A 16,654-nucleotide genomic window follows, 5' to 3' on the forward strand; every position below is an offset into this window, starting at 1 on the left:
GTTCAGCAGCTGTGGTGCACGAGCTTAGTTGCTTCGTGGCATTTGGGATCTTCCCGGACCAGGGCTCTAACCTATGTCCTGGGCATTGGAAGGTGGATTCTCAATTACTGCGCCACCAGGGAAGCCCATATTCCTTTGTATATTTTTAAAATGTTGTGTATCTTTCAAACTGAAACTCTGTACACTTTAGAAGTGTGTAGAGTTTCTCCTCCCTCCTCCAAGCCACTGGTAATTCCCATTCTACTCTCTGTCTCTATCAATTTGACTGCTCTTATAACCTTATGTAAGTGGAATTATACAGTATTTTTCCATTTTGTCTGGCTGATTTTGCTTTAGCGTAATGTCTTTAAGGTTTGTTCATGTTGTAGTTTATGACAGAACTTCCCAGAATTTGTTTATCCTTATAGGTAATGAAAATAGGTATTCCCAATTGGAAACATTTTTTTTCTTCCCTACTTCTTTTGTTTTTACTTAACTTTTATACTGTTTTTGAATTATTGTCTATCTAGTTTTACGTATTGTTGTATGTTTAGTTAGTAAAAAAAATCTAAATTGGGAAAGTGAAACCAAACAAATACGGCTTTGTTTTCTTTAAGAAAGCTGTTGGTGGTACGCTATGCTGTTTATACAATAACTGATATATGTTACAGTGTAATTTTAGAGTATGTAATTTTGGGGTCTTTTGCTTAAAAAATGTAAGTGATCTTATAATTGGCTTCTCAGTTGAGTATGATTTGTGAAATTGGTGGCTCTTAGTTTTGTTTTTTTTTTAAACTTCCATTCTGCATATTTGAGGGACTGTGACACATTCCCATCAATAAACAAGGCTTAATTCAGTAGAGATTCCCTGTAGGTAGGTCATGACTACCCTTCCAGTGGGTTGAATATACCCAACTACCCAGAGTCACTGGTTAGTGTGTTTTAACTACATGTGGCATAATCTTTTTTTAAGCTGAAGTACAGTTGATTTGCAGTGTTTCATGTGTACAGCAAAGCGATTCAGTTATACATATATGTATATATGTGTATATGTATATATTCTTTTTTTTTTTCACACGGCATGCGGGGTCTTAGTTCCCTGACCAGGGATTGACCAGTGACCCCTGCATTGGGAGCGTGGAGTCTTAACCTGAGACTGCCAGAGAAGTCCCTATATATGTATTCTTTTTCCAATTCTTTCCCATTATAGCTTATTACAAGATATTGAATATTGTTTCCTGTGCTGTACAGTAGGTCCTTGTTGTTTATCTGTTTTACATATAGTAGTGTGTATCTGTTGGCCTAATCATTTTTATTCTTTATCAAGTGCTTATGAAATTATACCATGCAGCTTCTTTTAGTTTATCTAAACCTAGATATGAGATTCACGGCATCCTTTGCTTATGACCATGGCCTACCCACTTCAACTTACAGCTGTCATTTTGATGAGAGCTGCCCTGAATATGTTACCTTGGAGTGGTTGCTGAATCCTGGCCTCATTGAATGAATATTGACAACTGCTATCATTTTATTTTAAACTTCTTTGTTTCTGGAGTTTTTATGATTTGAGGTACTTGTTAATATTTTCCCTAAATGTAAGGTTTTCAGTAAGTAAAAAAATTTGATTAATACATGAAATATATGATTGTTATAAAATAAGCTCTATAAGTAAATCAGTCCTGTTCTGTTTCATTTTATTAATTTTTATTGGCGTATGGTTGCTTTACAATGTTGTGTTAGCCTCCACAGCACAACAGAGTGAATCAGCCATACACATACAGATATCCCCTACCTTTCAGTCAGTCTTATATATGGTTATTTATTTCCTAAACAGAGACTCTACAGGGGCAGGTAATTCACTGGTCCACAAGCGGTCTCCTTTACGTCGAAACCAAAAGACCCCAACATCCTTGACCAAGCTGTCTTTACAGGATGGACATAAAGTCAAAAAGCCAGCATGTAAATTTGAAGAGGGTCAGGATGTCCTAGCTAGATGGTCAGATGGCTTGTTTTATCTTGGAACTATCAAAAAGGCAAGTTACCTTAATATCTTTTGCTGTTTCTGTAGTAAACTTTTAATAATATTGGATTGAAATTTAACTTCGTGGTTTTGATTTTAAAAGAAATCACCATAAGTTTTCCTCTGTATTTCAGATAAACATATTGAAACAGAGCTGCTTCATCATATTTGAAGACAGTTCGAAATCCTGGGTTCTCTGGAAGGACATTCAAACAGGCAGGTGCTACTATTTCCCTTGGACACGATTTACACTAAAATTTTATTTTCTTCAGCTTGTCATTTTCTAGTGTTTTCTGTTTAGTACAGTGTATTAAGATGACTAAAAAAATCCGTGTATTCTTCAGAGTCTTCAAGGAGTTATAATCTATTTTATAGACCATAAGAAGAACAAGAATTGCTCTGTTAGGGTAGAGATAGATTAGACGACAGATGCATCACTGATGCGCACATGTATAAATTATTGTTAGGACCCTTCTAAGAACTTTGAAGAAAAATTTTAGTTACTAATATGAGTAACATGACTTCACCTTTGCTGTTACTTGCCTGTATTAGTACAAAGTAATATAGAGAGCTAATATTTATTGAGAACATACTCTTTGCCAGATGTCTTGGAGAATTCGGACTATTAAATAGCTTTAGAATGCTAGAAATATTCATTGATAAGAATAGTTTAAAATTACTGCTTAGTTACGGTTTTTTATGTTTAGATGGGAAAATGAGGCTGTATTTGGGTACAAGTAAAAATGAATACAGGTATGCTTTGGTTTGGTTATAGGTATGTTTCTTCTTATGCTTTTTATTTTTGCAAGCTATAATTACTGTATGTTTTTTGAATCTGCTAAATAAAGGTATTTTTTTCAGGTATCTATTTCATGGAAAGTGCTTTATGAAAAATTATGAATAGTAAAAATCTGAGTACTTCAGCTGCACACTAAAGCCCCACTTTTGGTATCCTTTTAATGGGTTAATGGGCCTGAACTAAGGTGTTTTTATATCTCCCCCTGTAGAAAGGAGGCATTCTGTAAAGTATTTATCAATTGGGTTTTTAATTTGAATCCCAAATGCGACTTTATGGTAGGTTACTGCTGTGTTCAATTTCTTGATTTCACTCTTAGGTTTTTTTTAAAGAATAAAAAAAGTTCTGGTAAAGGAATTAGAATGTTGTAGTTGCCATTTTTATACATGGTACTCAGGGATTAGGTGGAGAACTCAATAGCTGTTAACTCTAGTAAAATGTCTTTCTAGTGAAAGAAACTTTTTACAGTTTTTAGGACTGATCAGATTAAAGGTCTAAAGTTACGTTTTGAATCTCAAATTGAGGGGTTAGTGAGGAAAGGAATAGGAGGCAGATAGGAGGTCTCCAGCGGTAGTAATATTGAACAGATCTTTTTACCCTGCATACAGAATTATCCCTTTTGCTTAGTTTGTAAATAAGGTTCTCTCTGGTGGAACTGAAACATGTTATACTGCTTCTCTTCCTGTTGTATTAGCTATGTGTCCCTTTCAACTTTTCTACCATTTTGAGGTTCCTGTGGGTTAAATATAGGTCTGTCTTTGTGTTTTCTTCCCTCCCTCCCATCCTTCCTCCCTTCCAGAAGGGAAGAAGAAAACCAGTTTTACATAGATAGAAAGTTGTTGTGAAAGTGAGGGGGTCTTGTCCTACATGTGGCATATCCAGTATATCAGTTCAGTGGTCTGTGGTTGTTTTTTCCTCGCTGGCTCCTTTTACTATCCTTATAATGAGATAGGATAGCTCCTTGGCCATTTAACTCTTTGTAACACCCAGAAAGTAGCACACATATATGTAACTTGCAGTTGATATAGAATGAGTAAGTGAACCTGAAAATTGCAATATGGCAGATGTCAGTGTGGAATGTAGCTTTAGTAGTTTTCTTCCTGTAAGGATCCTGCTTATAGTAGTTATATATCAAAATAACTTAATAAATTATAGTAATTTCACTCATAAGATTCTTTGAAAAAATTTTCATAAGTAGGAACAATGTATAGTCATATTAGTAGAGAAGTGTACATTACAACAGGGAGATAGCATATTAAAACTATTAAATTTTAAAAGGATTTTTAATCTTAATACCTAATACTGTTATGGTTTCTGTGAAAATGATACACTGCTGGTGGCAATGTAAATTTCTATTTTGGATATTTAATAGTTGCATTAAATACATAAAGATGTTTTATATGCTTTCATCTATACAGCAGACTCATTTGTAGCAGTTTATTCAAAAGAAATAATTCATAAGTAAAAAATCTAGATGAAAAATATTTGCTGTAGCTTTCTTTTAACAACAACAAAAAATTTGGCATATCTAAGATGAAATGGCTTTATAGTCATTTGGGTTTAGAGTGAGGGAGACTATAGAAGGCCACTAAGCTACACAGAAAGTTTTTGTAAACTTGATGATAAAAAAGACATGTTGGATTTTACAAGTAAAGGCAATTCTCTGCTTCCTCAGGATTGTTTCCTGAGGGTGGACACGTATTGTTTGCCGGATCAGCACCCTCTTTTACGAGGAACTGCCTTCTCCTACACCAGTCCACATGGTTATAGTGGGAGTCAGATCAGGCACCTACCACAATCTGGGCTATTGGTCCTTTTCCAGGAAGTTGCAGATTTGGACTGAGAGGTTCTAGGCTCAGTCTGGTCGCTCTCGTGACTGGAGCCATAAACTGAGAAACTATGGGAAGCCACATCCAGCCAAGCAAACAAAGCCTGGGAGAGGAGAGGAGAGAGGACAAGAGCCAAAACAAAAAAGGAAAAATGCAAAAAACGAACAAGCAAAAAATTTGGTAACCTTCATATCTAAGAATAGAGTCATAATAAAGTAAACTTGGTTCTTTCCACTGGACAGAATATTATACAGCTTTTAGAAGTTATATGTTTGAAAACTACAGTGTGAGAAATGCTTTTGATGGAAAAAACATTACATAGTATTAATGAAAAGAAGCATCTCACAGTGGAGAGAATATGGACTCTGGTGTATCTGGGTTTGAATCCTAGCCTTGATACTCTGTGACTGAGGGTACTTGGATTAGATACTTTATCTTTCTGAGCTTCAATTCTTCTCTATAAATAGGATATGTATCTAATAAATTGTGGGATTAAAATAATACGTATCAAGAGCCTAACACAGTTTTGGCTCATAGCACAAAATTGTACATTTTTATTATTGTTGGTATGTGAATAAAGTGTATGTATTAGTATTTTAACTATGTATATTGAAATTCATGAGAAGAGATTATTGGAAATAATTATGCTAAAGTGATAATTATATTCTAAATTTTGCAGAATAAAATTGTTTTTAGAATAAAAATGTTTAAGGAAGAAATAACTTACCTATTCAGGTAAAATGTAATTAATAACTGGAACCCCTCATTTTTGTTTCAGTGGGATATTGTTTAGGTATGTTGTTTGACACCATAGTTCCAGATTTCAGAAGCTGGAGATCAAATAATTAGTGTTCAGACTTTTTTATAAATTAATAAGTAAAAAGAAGTGTTCTGAATCTTGAGAGTAGGGAGTCATTGGCGGATCTTCCTTGCCCCTTTTCTTTAGTCTCATGATGTTAGGCAGTGTAGGGTGAGTGAGTAATGTTCATGGGTAGGTGTGTGTTCTGGAGAGTAGTTCTAGTGTTCACAAAACATCCCCTTCTCGCGCCTCCCAAGAGGGTGGGGGTATTGGAAGTAAATGGTAATGGATCCTGCCTGAGAGCAGTTTAAATTATGCCCTCTGCCAAAAAGCAGATTAAATTATGAATGTAGACAGTGAGGCATCTTAAGTTAAAGGTCGGAAGAACACAGATAAGGAGCAGAGAGGGAGCATTTTGTGTATAGTACTTTGCCTTGAGAAAATACCATTATGATCTAGGAAACAGACATTGCCAATATGGGCTACTCACTGAGTAAAAAAAGTGGTTTTGTTATATGGAACAATTCTTTATGTATATTTTAAATATTTCAGGAGCCACTGGAAGTGGGGAAATGGTCTGTACAATATGTCAAGAAGAGTATTCAGAAGCTCCCAATGAAATGGTTATATGTGATAAGTGTGGCCAAGGTAAACACTGATTTTTTTTTTAATCTTGTGGAAAAGTTTTATTACATACTTAATGCCCCTGTTGAAGATTAATGATTAAAAATTCTTTACATTGGTAATTTGAAGCTGTTAATAAGTTTAGTCATCCGTTGTAAATATATTAACATAGGAAAAGAGAATACTAAAATGCCTTCTTTAAATTGTGTTGCACTATTTATTAATAAAAGAGAATTTGCTTTATGCTTTTTTTGATATTAAGGATATCATCAGTTGTGTCACACACCTCATATTGATTCCAGTGTGATTGATTCAGATGAAAAATGGCTCTGTCGACAGTGTGTTTTTGCAACAACAACAAAGGTATATTTTAAGTGTTTTGGGCTAACGCCCTAAATGAAATTTGTAAGACACTATCAACGTAATGATTGTGTACGTTGAAAGTTTATCTGAATGAAATGAGCAATCAATCTTGGGTAGAAAGAAGTACTGCTTATTGTTTGACTAATGATGCTTAAGTGACTTGCAACTATTCTTGCACTTATTTTCTGATAGTGGTCTTGGAATTGGGGCAATAATTTGAAAGAAAAGACAACAAAATAAATAAAGATTATTATTGGTCAAACAGTTTGTGATATGGTAAGAAATTTAGAATGGAAATTTCTTCATAAGTTTCAGAAGCATTTTAAAATTATAGAATTGTATTTAAAATTTTATCCTTCACTCTTTTAAATAACTTTTTCCCTCTAATATAGAGGGGTGGTGCGCTTAAGAAAGGACCAAATGCCAAAGCATTGCAAGTCATGAAGCAAACATTACCCTATAGTGTGGCAGACCTCGAATGGGATGCAGGTCATAAAACCAATGTCCAGCAATGTTACTGCTATTGTGGAGGCCCTGGAGAGTAAGTAAATATGGTTATTTAATGCCCTTAATTTTTAATTGCTTCTATTGTCCACTTTATTTTTGTTATTGATTGTGGTATGGGAGTGATAGTGAATTGTAAATGCATGAAAGTATCAATAAAGAAAATTGGGAGGGATTAGAAGCTGTAGTTTTATTCATCTTTATCCTTAAATGTTTGCTAAATAAGTGAGTCAGAGTTCTAACTAAGAATGTTTAGAAATTTACCTTTAACTTCTGATCACTGGTTCTAGTTCTGCTCTTTGTAACTAGACACATGCATCTTATCTTTCTTAGGAGGTAGCTCTTAAAATACTTAAATCCAGTAATCGTATCTCCCACTCCCATGACTTACATACCAAGTGTTCTCTTTTCTAGGCTAAAATCTCCATTCCTATCAAACATTTTTTATGACGTGTTTTCCAAACTCTGTCTTTGTTGCTCTTCAGTTTTTGAAAGTTTACTCTTTAAATAATGGTGCCATGATTACAAAATGCAGTGTTTCCACGACTAGTCTGACAGAATATAATGAAGCTATTAGAGTTCTAGATGTTATGCTTCTGTTGTTGCAAGGAAAGATTGTAATTACCCCTCTTTGGTTGTCCTGTCATATTCTTTTGGCTCATTATGGGTTTGTAGATGGTCAACTAAAACTAAAGCTTTTAGTTCTTTTTTTCATACAAGCTGATATTAAACCAAATTGTGCATCATGTATTTGTACTACATTTTAAAAAATGTTAGTGGATAACTTTACATTTAACTCTATTAAATTATAATTATTGGTTTCTTAAATCTTATCAGACTCCATGTTTCTCTTAAGACAGGGCTGCTCTCTAGAAGAATGCTGGGACATATAAGATGTTCAGTGATGAAAACATGAATAAATGAATATGTAAATGAATGAAATTTTAGTTCTTCATTCTACCTTGTCTCTGATCTTATGGAATTTTTATTTGTGGTTTAACATTTTTATAACATTTCTCAGTTTTTGGTTGCCTGCAGGTTTAAGAAGCATTCTCTCTGGTTTCTTTAAATCATTTATAAGAGCTAAAGTGAACCTAGAGATTGATCTTTCTCCTTTACTCATTTATACTTAGCATCTTAGTTTATAGACATTATTTTATGAAGCAGATTGTTCATTGTTCTTTAAGTTTTATGAAGCAGATTGTTCTTTAAGTACTATGACTTCATGAACTATGTTTGATATTGCTAACACTTTAACACCTAACAGTACCTAGAACATAGTATTCATTAGTCTTTTGATGAATGAATGACCTTACTAGTAGCATCTTGCCTTTGCCTGTGTATGGCTTAAAATTAACGTGGGGCTAACTTACTGAGCAAAAGAATTATTTGAAGAAAAGGCATTATTTGGGTGGCAAGTAAGGATATTAAAACCATGTACTAACTAAAAAGAGAGGATATCTTTAGCTGAAGATTCAGTTTTAGCATCTTCAGCCATCTGAAAGAACAAAATCTGTCACAAAGCCTTCATACCTGGTGGAGTCTTAGATTAGATTTGTGGTTATGTTAACCAAATTTATTAAATTGCTGTACTCCTTTTCATTATAAGGAACAAGAATAATAGAAACACAGTGAAGGCATAAAGTTGCCTATGGCTATTTGGTATATGAGACAAATAGCTCTACATATCAGTGACCTCTGAGACTGTTGATGTGAAAAAATCCCAGGCTTGACAAAGATCCTTTACTAATTTAGGACCCAGGCCCTTATTGATTAGAAATAGTAGATGTAGCTTTCAAGAGCTTATAAATTCTCATGAGTGAAAGAGAGGAGGAATGAAATGGTCAATATTAATAACCTTTTTGGGAATAAAAAGTTTAGCACTAAATATACCAGAAATGTGATACTGTAATCAGAACTATATTCTGTATGTCACTTTTGTCGTTATTTTTTTTTTTTAAACTTTACCTCATGAAAGGTAGTAATTTTAATCTTAAATTTTTTCTTATAGCTGGTATTTAAAGATGCTACAGTGCTGCAAATGTAAACAGTGGTTTCATGAAGCTTGTGTGCAATGCCTTCAAAAGCCAATGCTATTTGGAGACAGGTGAGAGAAGGGCATTTGACTGATTTTTTTTTTAGCTTTTTAAAATTGTATTTATGTTTTTTCATTTTCACATTTCTAAAAGTAGTTTTAATAGTGACTTGTAAAAGGTTCACCTTGGGAATATATTGTTTAATATACTTAAATTATATATAATTTTAAAAAGCACATACTTTTTGTGCTTTTGGATATTGCAGAAAGCTTTTAAGTGTTTGACCAGTGAACATATTTGCACCTATTGCCCCACAGTACTCTAAACTATTCTCATTGGTACGTTCTTTTAAAGAACCTCAAGGGGATCCAAAGAACCTCAAAGACAGACCTAATGTCTTTTTGGATTAAGAGAGCATGAAATAGCAGAGAGAGAGCTCTAGAAGAAAAATTAGATCACTAAATGTAACATCAAAAACTCTGGGTTTAGGGCTTCCCTGGTGGCGCAGTGGTTGAGAGTCTGCCTGCCGATGCAGGGGACACGGGTTCGTGCCCCGGTCCGGGAAGATCCCACATGCCGCGGAGCGGCTGGGCCCGTGAGCCATGGCCGCTGAGCCTGCGCGTCCGTAGCCTGTGCTCCGCAACGGGAGAGGCCACAGCAGTGAGAGGCCCGCGTACTGCAAAAAAAAAAAACAAAAAAACTCTGGGTTTAGATCTTAGCTTATGTGATTTATTGTCTTTCTGACCTTAGGAAGGTCAGCTTGTCTCCTGGGCTTTTTCTATCATGTTGTTTTGAGCATTGAAAAGTGACAATGTGTATAGGAGTAGCCGTCACAATTCCTGTTACACACAAGCCATTAGTAAACTATGCCTGTATATCAATCTGTATGTGAACTCTGAAGGTCTCTAATGGTTAGAAAAAAATTGCCCCTTTCCCCCATATACAAACTATTTTATTATTTGTCATTACTGGAAAAGAAACTCTTTAAAGCACAGTGTCATGATTCAAATTATATTTTGCTTTGTGTATCAGTCCTTATGTCAATCGTAGGATTTGCACTTGCTGAATATTAATTTTAATTGTTAAATAATTTATATGTATTCTTGATTACTCAGTATATAACTTTTCTTTTTTCCTTAGGTTTTATACATTTATTTGCTCTGTCTGCAGTTCTGGACCAGAATACCTCAAACGTCTACCATTACAATGGTAAGTATGGACATTTCTGTTAAGGAATATAAAAGAGCCATATTTTTAAATCTACAGGATGAAACTTTCTATATACACTTACTTACCTTAAATAAAAATTTGTTCTTCTTTATGCCTGGCTTTATTTCTTTTCCTGTATTTATCCTCAAGCCTGATGTCACCTTCCCCAAAGATTATCTAATTTTATTGCTGAAGTAGTAAGGCCATTCAGTTTCTAATGGCATAAAAAGTAACTTTCAACTATCTTTTAGACCTTCAAAATTCTTATTCATGTTTCTAGTTCTTTGGGGCCTTCAGAATAGCATCAGTAGAACAGAGAAACGTCTTATAACAAATATGCCAATTTCTGCCTCAGTTAAGTAATCCTTGGGCAATGGGAAGTATGATGAATTTTGGAGATTTACTGAAAATGTTTATAGTAAGTGCTTAGAAATTTTTGTCAAATATTTTACATAGTTTAGGAAAAGATAAGATTTAATTCATGAATCAGATAAAGTCTGTTAAAGTGTGATCCATTTTGTAGCTTATGTAGTAGTGAAAACATGAAATTTTAGATCATAAGTTATTTTTTCTTAGACTCAGGTCCTCTTTGAATGTATTTCAAGAAATCAAATATCTTTTAATTTTTACTATTCAGGATAAATTAAATGTTTAGTTAATGTTTTTCATTTATTTTCATATGTAATGACTTATTGTGAATATGACTTGTGATATTAACCCTCTGTTCACCTAAATACTTTGGATTTTTTAATTGCTGGTTTTATAAAAATATTGTGTGATTTTTAAACAATAACCAAAAACACTGTTTTCATATATTTTGATTATTTTTGGATTCCAGGGTAGATATAGCACACCTATGCCTTTACAACCTAAGTGTTATTCACAAGAAGAAATACTTTGATTCTGAACTTGAGCTTATGACATACATTAATGAAAACTGGGATAGATTGCACCCTGGAGAGGTAGGTGGTCTTAGAGCTAACTTCATTAGCTACTTAATGTCTTTTTTGTTTTGTTAAAAGCAACTATCGCACATGTATAAGCCATACATCTAAAGTAGCATTTTATGTTTAGTTAGGGAGACATAATCTTTGGTGAGGCTATAGCCCTCATTCTCCTGCTTGTTGCCTCTTGACTTGAGGAAAAATGTAGGAGGAAGTAAATTACTTGATTCTTCCATTTTCTGAAGTGAAAATCACTGTAGTTGAAGATAGAAGGGAGGGAGAAATCCTTATTATTGGGTATCTTACTTATGATTCCTCCTCCTTTTCTTCTAAGTTTACTCTAAACTTAGAGATGGGGACTTCCCTGGTGGCGCAGTGGTTAAGAATCCGCCTGCCAATGCAGGGGACATGGGTTCAATCCCTGGTCTGGGAAGATCCCACATGCCGTGGAGCAACTACTGAGCCTGTGGTCTAGAGCCCGTGAGCCACAACTACTGAGCCCACATGCCGCGACTGCTGAAGCCCATGCACCTAGAGCTCGTGCTCTGCAACAAGAGAAGCCACCACAATGAGAAGCCCACGCACTGCAACAAAGAGTAGCCCCAGCTAGCCACAACTAGAGAAAAGCTTATGCACAGCAACCAGGACCCAATGCAGCCAATAAATAAATAAATAAATAAATAAATAAAACTTAGGGATATCACCAACACTCTTCTTTCCTCTCTTGTTGGTACTCCCTTATATATCTTTAACTTCCAGGAATAGTGAGACCCGGTAGTAGTGTTAGCTAAGTTAGAGAGTGAAGCTACCTGCGTTGGAGATTATCCCCCTCATTCTGACATCTCATTTGCTTTTTGTTTGCAAAGTGTAACCACTCATGCTGGTTTACAAAGAGTCTTTTTTTGAAAAAGCAATGTAAAAATTAATGCATATTCATTGAAGATTTTGAAACTACAGAATAGCACAAAGAAGAAAATAACTAGAGTAACTTTAATATTTACTTTGTTTTTAGCATTTATTTAGAATTATTAAAATACAGATATTAAAATATGGACATTAAATTTTTTGTTTTATAATATGTGGAATTAGTCATGCATTACTTTTTGAGGTAAAAACTAAACTGATTTGAAATTTAGGAAGAGTTTCTGCATTTGTAGCTTTTAGACGTGAGGCAGTTTATAAGGTTCACATCAAGTAAGATATCAAGTTTTTTTTGTTGTTGTTCTGGGGGTTTTATGGGGCATCAAGGAGTGCATAATACACATTTATTTAAAAGTTAGTGGTAGATCAGTTGCATAAAATAAATACCTGTGGAATACTTAGATTTTAAAATCAAAGATATTAAAATCAATTGAGCTAAGATGTTTTGAATGTTAGAAATTGGAATATAATACTCTCATTAAGTTTTCTGTTAAAAGCTTTTTTCAGATGACTTTTGAGAGAAAGTGAGTGACTTGTAAATTTGATAAATTTTAATAAACTGATTAGTAATGGGAGAAAAAAGTGTGTAAGGCATTGTTAAGTATAGTGTTCTTTATAGTCATCTTAATATTTAATGTTCTAATACATTAATTTGAAATGCTTTCTTTCTAGCTATGGTTCTTTCAGCACTTCATATGCAGATACATCTGTATTCGTTTTAGTACACTTCATGTTTTACATGATTAAATTCTGCATTGGTTACTTTACGTAGATAGCAGGCATGCATATAAGAAGTCAAGTTTTGGGACTTTCATGGTGGTCTAGTGGTTAAGGCTTTGCCTTCCAATGCAGGGAGTGTGGGTTCGATCCCTGGTGGGGGAGCTAAGATCCCACATGGCTTGTGGCCAAAAAACCAAAACATAAAAAACAGAAACAATATTCTAACAAATTTTAAAAAGACTTTAAAAAAAGTGGTCCACATCAAAAAATACCCCAAACAAGCTCACATTGTTTTATTTATTTCAAATGCTATCATTTTTTATTAAAATAAAAATGTAATTTAGATTCTGTTGAAGAGGCTGAAAATAGAAAATAATAAAAACCATAATTAGATGTTTTTAAAGAAATGAGTTCAGTTTATGAATTTCAGGTATCTCAGTTCCAGCTAAACTTCTGACACGTCAGAAAAAGTTTATTTCAGCAATAGGTACATGTTTTATTTTTTGTAACCTATGAGATAATTTCTTAACACATAAGAAATTTCAATTTCTTATTCTTTGCCAAAATGGAAAAATATATCTCTTTTATTTAAAAAGTAAAAACATGATTACAATCTAATATAACTTTACAACAGAAAAGTTTTACTTTTCTGAGGAGTGTTTCATTTTTGGGAGCCATAAAATTTATTATCAGAACAAGTGACTTTCTAGTCACTTCTCATTGCTCTTTCTCTGCATTAAAAAAAAAGAAAATATTTCAGACGTCTTAGGTTAGTCATCTCATCCTCAGACTAGTTATTTACAGATGGAAGTTCAGGTTTTAATCCTCTGTATTAATATTTTCATCTTAATATTGTAATTGGTTTTTAGAGTGAGATTTTAATGATAAAGAGACCATAAAATTTGTCAGTAATATTTTTTCAGTGTTTTCATTTAGTTTACTTCTAAATGTTTGTGGTAATAGAAACAAAGATAATATAAATAATGTATTATTCCAAATTATTAAAGTAGTAAATCTTTGGTTACCTGAAATTGAATTGCAAATTGAATTTTGTCACAAACTCAAAATTAGGTTAATAAAATTTTCTTTTTGTTTATATTTATATTCAAAATCTTTTTATAAAATAACATTAATTACAGTTATCCCTTGATATCCATAGGGAATTGGTTCCAGGACCCCCTTCAGATACCAAAATCTGAGGATGCTCAAGTCCCTTATATAAAATGATGTAGTACAGTTGGCCCTTAGTATCTGATTGATTTTCTGCAGTTGGAACCCAGGGATACTGAGGGCCAACTGTACTTTCAAAACATGAGAATTGCTGTATGCTAAGTATATTACAGGCATACCTCAGAGATATTGCGGTTTCAGTTCCAGGCTGCTGCAATAAAACGAATATCACAATAAAGAGAATCACGAATTTTTTGGTTTCCCAGTGCATATAAAAGTTATACTTGCACTACATTGTAGTCTGTTGTGCACAATAGCATTTTGTCTTTAAAAAGCAATGTACATACCTTAATTTAAAAATAATGCTGTTGCAAAAATGGAGCTGATAGACTTGCTTGAGGCAGGGTTGCCACAAACCTTCAATTTGTAAAAAACACAGTATCTGTGACGCACAGTAAAGTGAGGTAAATGAAAGGATGTATGCTTGTATTGGTTAGTTGAGTACCTTGGAACACTCAAGTCATTTTGAACATCAGTTCTTACTATACATACTATAGATTATATGACAAAGACGTTTGCTCTAGAATTTTAGAGAGTGTATTTTAGAGAGTACATTTTAGAGAGTACAGTTGACTCTTGAAGAACACGGGTTTAGAGGCACTGACCCTCTGCACCCTGCCCTGTCTGCAGTTCTGCACCTGCAGATCCAAGCAACCACGGTATAGTACTGTAGTATGTATTTAGTGAAAAAAAATCCGTACATAAGTGGACTAATGCAGTTCAGACCCCTGTTGTTCAGGGGTCAGCTTTATATCCTTACATACTGAAAGGCAAATTTAACATTTATGTATCATATATTTTGTTCTTTCTTGATTAGTTTTAGGATTGTTAGAACATATTAGAACAAGTGATTATTTTATATCATTTCCTTATGTGATCTTGTTAAACATCTTTGAGACTTGGTGCATTAATGATTATCACATAGACCGAGTATAGCTATTTGAGAAACTGCTGTGTTTTGAATTATTTTCTTTGAGATAGTAAAAATATGTAATAAAACATTTGACATCCCAAATAAAAGTTGCTTAATGTTTTTATATACAAGAATGAGGTTGTATCAGATTGCTTTTGGGAGTTACAATGAGATATTAATACTTTTTAGAATCTGCCTATTATCATTTGTCTTTGCTTCCTAATGTGATTTGAAATTTCAGTTCTGTAAGGACAACCCACTTTTCTGTTAACTGTAGTCTTAAATTTTAAACACCTAAAGGTTGATAGGAGAGCAGTGTGTTGAGTGCTGCCTCACTTGAAGGATGTAGGGAGAAAAGCATAGATAAAATTCAAGTGAAATACTATGGCAGAAACAATGCTTTGGCTAGAGAAAATGTAGTATAGTAGAGGTGGTGTAATACTTTTAAGTGAAAATTATAAGAGATCTAGTTAAAAGCAGTACTTGGGGCCTTGTGTTGTATATTAGCATGCAGTGTATATGTTGGTAAACAAATTACTAAAGCTTTTGGCATACTTAAGCCTCGGTGGTGTGGAATTAAATATTGGCAATTGAGGCATGTATTTTATTAAAGGGAATAATTTTAACTATACATAATAGCATGTATATCTGTACAGAAATATACAACCCTGAAAGTGAAAACAGTGTGAGATTAGTGTCTGTAGAGGGAGAAACAAAAATGATTATTCTGTTGAAGATATATATTTTAAACCTCATGGTCAGATGGAAGATCTAGAACATGATGCTCTTCTAATACAGCTTATTTGATTTACATTATAATATTTGCACTCTTCGTTTTCAAAATACAGAAAGGGAACCCTTGACCGCATTATGCGAGTTGAAATAAACAGTCCTATGCAGAACAGTCCTGGAGTGTGGAAGCAACTTACAGATAAAATTTCTGGGAACCCACAGAGAATAAGTACCAAAAGAAAAAAGAGAGTTCATTGTGATTTTCAAAAAGTAAAAAGGAGTGGATTTGAGAAATTAGAAACTGTTGTTGAATGTCAGCAAAATTGTAGAGCAGATTTTTCATGCATATTGGCTTGTGAAGATTTAAAAAGCAATAAGGGGGCTTTCCCTGGTGGCACAGTGGTTGAGAGTCCGCCTGCCGGTGCAGGGGACACGGGTTCATGCCCTGGTCCGGGAAGATCCCACATGCTGCGGAGCGGCTAGGCCCGTGAGCCATGGCCGCTGAGCCTGCGCATCCGAAGCCTGTGCTCCATAGCGGGAGAGGCCACAACAGTGAGAGGCCCGCATACCGCAAAAAAAAAGAAAAAAAAAGGCAATAAGAAAAAACTGCCATTAATTTATTAGAATAAACCATGTTAAATACCCTGGTTTCTTTTTTGATATGATTAGCAACACTGTTACGTCAAATGCTAATGCACATGGTGTAGACATAGTATAACTCAGTTTCACATAAGATATCGAAAGGTGAACTGGTTAAAATAAAAATTAAAAGGATTTGTAACTAATTGAGTAATAGTAACAAAAGCAGTCAGTGGCTTGGAAATATTCTTGAGGGAGATTCTAATGGAGAGCCACAGGGTTCTGTTTTTTTCTCTATCTTCAATTCAAGAAGGATGACAGAAGCAAGAGAAAAGACCATCTCAAACACTGAGCTGAAAACAAAATCAAATTAACAACAGTTGTTAAATTTTGCTTTAGGCTTAAATATGCAAACAACAGTATGGAAGAAGCAGCGTATGATGGGGGATACTTGGC

At 34.1% G+C, this 16,654-nt stretch overlaps 1 protein-coding gene across 6 annotated transcripts in view; it reads left to right on the forward strand.

Moving 5' to 3' along the window:
- Positions 1–16,654, forward strand: part of MTF2 (metal response element binding transcription factor 2) — an 84,510-nt gene that overhangs the window by 55,908 nt on the left and 11,948 nt on the right. For 3 of the 6 annotated variants that reach the window (XM_007468545.1, XM_007468546.1, XM_007468547.1), the window contains exons 2-9: positions 1,814–2,012; positions 2,134–2,215; positions 5,976–6,071; positions 6,310–6,410; positions 6,803–6,951; positions 8,926–9,021; positions 10,091–10,159; positions 10,998–11,121. In XM_007468545.1, coding sequence (XP_007468607.1) covers positions 1,814–2,012; positions 2,134–2,215; positions 5,976–6,071; positions 6,310–6,410; positions 6,803–6,951; positions 8,926–9,021; positions 10,091–10,159; positions 10,998–11,121 — 916 coding nt within the window. Of the gene's footprint in view, positions 1–1,813; positions 2,013–2,133; positions 2,220–5,975; positions 6,072–6,309; positions 6,411–6,802; positions 6,952–8,925; positions 9,022–10,090; positions 10,160–10,997; positions 11,122–16,654 lie in introns of those variants that run through there. The other 3 variants (XM_007468549.1, XM_007468550.1, XM_007468548.1) reach the window with 3 other exon arrangements.

The sequence above is a fragment of the Lipotes vexillifer genome, unplaced genomic scaffold (assembly GCF_000442215.2).
Source record: "Lipotes vexillifer unplaced genomic scaffold, Lipotes_vexillifer_v1.1 scaffold490, whole genome shotgun sequence".
Classification (NCBI taxonomy): Eukaryota; Metazoa; Chordata; class Mammalia; order Artiodactyla; family Lipotidae; genus Lipotes; species Lipotes vexillifer.